Source organism: Pelmatolapia mariae, linkage group LG9 (assembly GCF_036321145.2).
Source record: "Pelmatolapia mariae isolate MD_Pm_ZW linkage group LG9, Pm_UMD_F_2, whole genome shotgun sequence".
In the NCBI taxonomy this organism is placed as follows: domain Eukaryota; kingdom Metazoa; phylum Chordata; class Actinopteri; order Cichliformes; family Cichlidae; genus Pelmatolapia; species Pelmatolapia mariae.
Window position 1 is genome coordinate 2,539,767 of NC_086235.1, and position 4,727 is coordinate 2,544,493.

Genomic DNA, 4,727 nt, shown 5'->3' on the forward strand with positions numbered 1-4,727 from the left:
ATCACCCTGCACAAGCAGAGGCGGCTCACCAGCAGAAGAAACACAGTGCTACAGAGAAGGAGTAATGTGTGTATTGGTCGAGATTGCACATCCATCCTTTTTTTTTCCCCTGTTCAATAAGGTGAGCGAGCTTTCAGTTTGTGTCGTGCGTCACGCTGTGAACTATCAGCCTGCACTGTGTTGCTCCTATTATTTGACTTTATAACGTTTTTGTTTTCTTCATTTGTATCTTAATTATTAATGCATTGTGGCGCTAATCGGCTCTTTCAAAAAGCGCATAGTTTATCAAAACCATCTGGCAATGTGTCACAGCTCTGTAATATATTAGAATATTCGAAATTAATATTAGTTAAATAAGCAGCTGGTTGCGGTGGAGGGCATTGTGGCTTTGACAAGTGAGGTTCGCAATTTGCCCAGCAGCCTCGGTTTTGTTTATTGGGGGTAGATCCGCGTCATGTTTGGGAGACGCATGGGGTCGGGTGGGTTCTGTTTGTTTGTTTGTTTGTTTTTCTTTGTTCTGTTTTTTGTTTTGTGGCTCAGATGCATGTATTCTATTCTTTCTATGCTATGCAAGATTAAACTACTGAATTTGATCACTTATAATAGGGCTGGGCGATATGGCCTAAAATCAATATCACGATAAATTGAGCAGTTAACCTCGATAACGATAAATGGACGATAACCACCCCAAGTGCCAAAAAAACAAACGGTTTTTTTTTTTTTCATTTGATGGGGCTGTGGCAGGCAGCATAGTTCCTCCAGTTATTTTGATAATATTATTCCCCCTAGACCTATTCATTGCAATTATATTATTACCACTTTAAAGGACTGTAAAATGTCACTGAAAATAAATGAAGACAATAGTAGTAACTACTTTTAGTGGTTAAGATTTATTAACTGAACAAAATAAAAAGTGTAGGATACAATATGTAACCATGCTCTCTAAAAAATGTGTATCCCTTGTAAACAAAATAGTTTAATAATAAATATCTTTCACATTGGCTATTCACAAAGTAAACAATGATTGTGCAAATGTAATGCCATCATGGACAAAGGCCTATCTCTGCTAAGGCCTTGAGGTACTATAACTTGTAAACAAATAATGTCACAAACACAAATGTCAATTGAACACAGAAAAAACTATAATAAATACTAAGCACTGCCATGTGACTAGTGAAAACTATAAACTCTTAAACAAAAACATTAAATAGTGCTGTGTGCAAAAAACTTCAATAGAACACTGATAGTTAAAATTAGGCAGGGCTTGAACAGGGCACTTCAAAAAGGGGCAGCAGCAGACTTGGTATCCTGAGCGGTTCAATCAAACTACTGTTGTAGATGTTTAACTGAGTAGTGTTTACTCCAGGTTCTTGCTAAGAAACACAAGCATATTGACCATTTCAGGTTTCAGGCAGGATCTGAGGCATGTCACAATGTTTCCTCCAGAACTGAAAACCCGCTCGGATGGGGAGCTGGTGGCTGGGATGCAAAGATACTTTTTTGCAACTTTACTTAGAGTGGGAAAGTTTACTTGATGCTTTCTCCACCAATCTAGTGGATTTTCCTCACTGTCCTGGACAGGACACACTGAATAGCTGCTCAGCTCAGCTTCTATTGCTTGCTCAGGTGACACAGTGGGTGCAGTTGAAGAGAGAGTCTCACTTTCTTTGAAAAAGCTTCCCAGTGATCTCTTTCGCTTTTTTTCTTCGGATGATGTAGAAGGCTGAGGCTCTGTGCTCTCTGCTGTACTTTCTGGGTGGACTGCAGCTGCTGACTTCATCTCCATTTTCACTTTCTCTTGAATGGTAGTAACACGGTCGGCAGAAATATATGCAGCTTTGAATCTGGGGTCAACAAAGCTGGCTGTGTCCAAAAGCTCTACAGTGGGAGGATCTGAAAACTTGTCGTCAAGGTATGCAAGGATTTCAGATTTTATGGTTTTGGTCAGCGTCACATCGTCGTCTTCCTCAGCCAGCACTCGTGAATGGAGGATGTGTAGGACAGGCTTCACAGATGAGATGGTGACATACTCTTCCCCTGACAGGGCGTGCGTAAACTCTACCAATGGAGCAAGAGCTTTGTTGACTGCCTCCAAGACATCCAGGTCTGACCACGTCGGAACAAGATGTCTTGATGCTCTGTCATCAGTGAGGACCTGTAATAATAATTATTTATTATTTTAATTTAATTATATTATTTATTTCATCTTAAATGGTAGATCAGAGCAATCACAATAAAGGCTAAATGCATTACCTGAATGCACACAATAAAATAGATAATGAAGGATCATTTAACCTACCCGGGTGATGGCATTTTTCTGCGCAAGGATCCGTGCTGTCATCATCTGCATGGATCCCCATCTGGTTGGACATGCCGTTTTGAGCTTGTGCATTGGTAGGTTCATCTCTTGTTGTGCCTTCCGTAATGCCTTCTTCTTTTTCCAGCTGTAGGAAAAGGTACTAACAATCTTTTTGCAGGTCTTCGTTGCCCGTTCCACAGGGGGGTGATTTTTCAGGGTGTTTTCTGAAACAAACAAGCAAAAACACACACATGCAAACATTAAGAATAGGAAAAATTGTTGTAGTCATTTAACTGCCATGTAAACCTCCACTGACCACAGAACTTTTTCAGGGGAAAAACTAAAAAATAAAATGAAGTATTACTCATCAGATTTTAGCTACTAAAAATATTACATTTACCTTTATTGGATGTACTTGAATGCAACAATAACACTTCTCACTTCTACCAAAATTTGAAAAATTACAAAGGGACTGCCAAGTTATAAAAAAAAGTCTTGAAAATAAAAACTGAAAAAAGGCATAAATTTTAAATATCTATCCAAATCTTCACACCCAACATCACCCCAATTCATGGTCTAATTCTCAAATAAAGCAAGCAAAATAAAGTAAGAATTAAATAAGACCTCTCAGACCATATTTACAAAATTAAAAAGGGTTGGCACAGTAATAAAACATTTTAAAAATCATGTATTTTGCTACATTTCACAGCACAACATGATCAACACTGGTTCACAATAAGTCTTCTGTAAAAACTTTCTGGATACACTGCTGCTCAGCAGTCTTAAGTATTTTTATGCCTATATAAACATTATTCAAACATTAATACTTTCAATTTTGAATATGACGCACAGAATTAAAGTCACTTTAAAACACACCAGATGTCACCACCCAAATATATTAAGATGTACACACTTACCGATTGCCAGGTGCAGCCTGTGCCCAAAACATTGCACCCGTGTCCATTTATTGAGCTTGACAGCTTTCACAATATTTGGGCCGTTGTCAGTTGTTATAGCAACAAGGTCCTCTTCACTGATGTCCCATGCAGACAGCATCGCTCTCAACCCCTGTCCAACCATCTCCCCCGTGTGATCAGATGGAAAATAGGCCGTCTCGAGCACTCTGGTACGCAGCTCCCATTTGTTGTCGATGTAATGAACTGTGAGAGACTAATATACGGCTCCATTGTGCGGCTGGACCAGAGATCGGATGTGGCTGCAACGTGCTTAACGTATCTCAATTCAGCAGCAACCTTTTCCCTCTCTGTGCTGTACATGCTGGGAATGATAGTTTTTGAAAAATATTTTCGTGATGGGAGTTCGTATCTCTTGTCAATTATTTTCATGAAGTGTCTGAACCCGTTGCGTTCCACTGTAGCAATAGGAGCCATGTCTTTTGCTATGTGGTAGCCTATAGCATTTGTGATTTCTTGCCATCTTTTTGAAGTTCGCTCATATAGTTGAGTACTAGCAAATGCTTCGGTTATTGACCGCTGCCTGGTGGAGGAAGACGTTTTTGCTGGTCCTCCTAATCTCTTCTCGCTTAGAGCTTTTTTTATGTCTTCGAATTGAATCTCATGGTTGTGCTGCAGGTGGTGGAAGAGGTTGGTTGTGTTACCTTGACTTGACGCAACAGTCTTTTTGCAGAGTTTACATTTAACAATTTTTTGATCAATATCATCCTTGTTGAATCCAAAATGTTGCCAAACGATTGATGATGCATTTTTTTTGTTAACAAGCGTCTCCTCTTCCTCCTCCACCAGCTCTACCTCCGTCGCTGCTGCTTCAACATTTAAATCGTCCTCCATTTGTTCACCCGTGTCTCGTCTTGTTACAGGTAGTAGAGTCATGTGACTCCACCCCGTCAAGTCTGTAACGTAGCACAGCGTCTTAAAGGGACATGAACATCGCCAACCTGCACATGCCTTTTCTTTTTTTTTTAAATACCGAATTTACCGACATGGGCAAAATGACGTCGATGAGAGTCATAAATTTCGGTAACGATAAATTTTTGATATATCGCCCAGCCCTAACTTATAATTATAATGACTGTCCAGGGCGGTGTGAAGGCAGAGGGGGGAAATCTGCAGTTGATCTCATGGAACGTGAAGGGGCTGGGTAGTTCTATAAAAAGGGGGAAAGTTTTTAAGCATTTGAAATCCTTATCGGCAGATATTATCTTTCTGCAAGAGACTCATATTAAAAAAGATACACAAGACAGATTAAAGTGCAACTGGGTATCTCAGATATACCAGTCACGATTCACCTCGCATGCGCGTGGTGTCGCAATACTTTTTGGGAAGAATGTCCCATTCCAAATGACTTCTATGGTTACCGATCCCCTAGGTAGATATATAATGGTCTCTGGTATCATAAATTCTCACCCCATAATATTCTTACATATATATGGCCCAAACACAGATGAACC

General features: G+C 39.8%; 1 protein-coding gene across 1 annotated transcript; it reads right to left on the reverse strand.

Annotated features, from left to right (window-relative positions):
- Positions 1-1,357: 1,357 nt before the first annotated feature.
- Positions 1,358-3,796, reverse strand: LOC134635041 (E3 SUMO-protein ligase ZBED1-like). The gene is made up of 3 exons (XM_063484556.1): positions 3,217-3,796; positions 2,300-2,523; positions 1,358-2,155 (listed from the first exon to the last, which is right to left on the reverse strand). Exons 1-3 carry the CDS (start codon positions 3,377-3,379, stop codon positions 1,358-1,360), a joined length of 1,185 nt encoding a protein of 394 aa, XP_063340626.1. The 5' UTR covers positions 3,380-3,796.
- Positions 3,797-4,727: the final 931 nt, after the last annotated feature.

Excerpts from the sequence above, each read along its gene's own strand:
- LOC134635041 (XM_063484556.1), bottom strand. The coding sequence starts at position 3,379 with ATGGTTGGACAGGGGTTGAGAGCGATGCTGTCTGCATGGGACATCAGT. Across the intron at positions 2,524-3,216 it reads CAGGCTGCACCTGGCAATCG|AAAACACCCTGAAAAATCAC; the intron begins GTAAGTGTGTAC and ends TGTTTGTTTCAG. Across the intron at positions 2,156-2,299 it reads AGAAAAATGCCATCACCCGG|GTCCTCACTGATGACAGAGC; the intron begins GTAGGTTAAATG and ends TTATTATTACAG.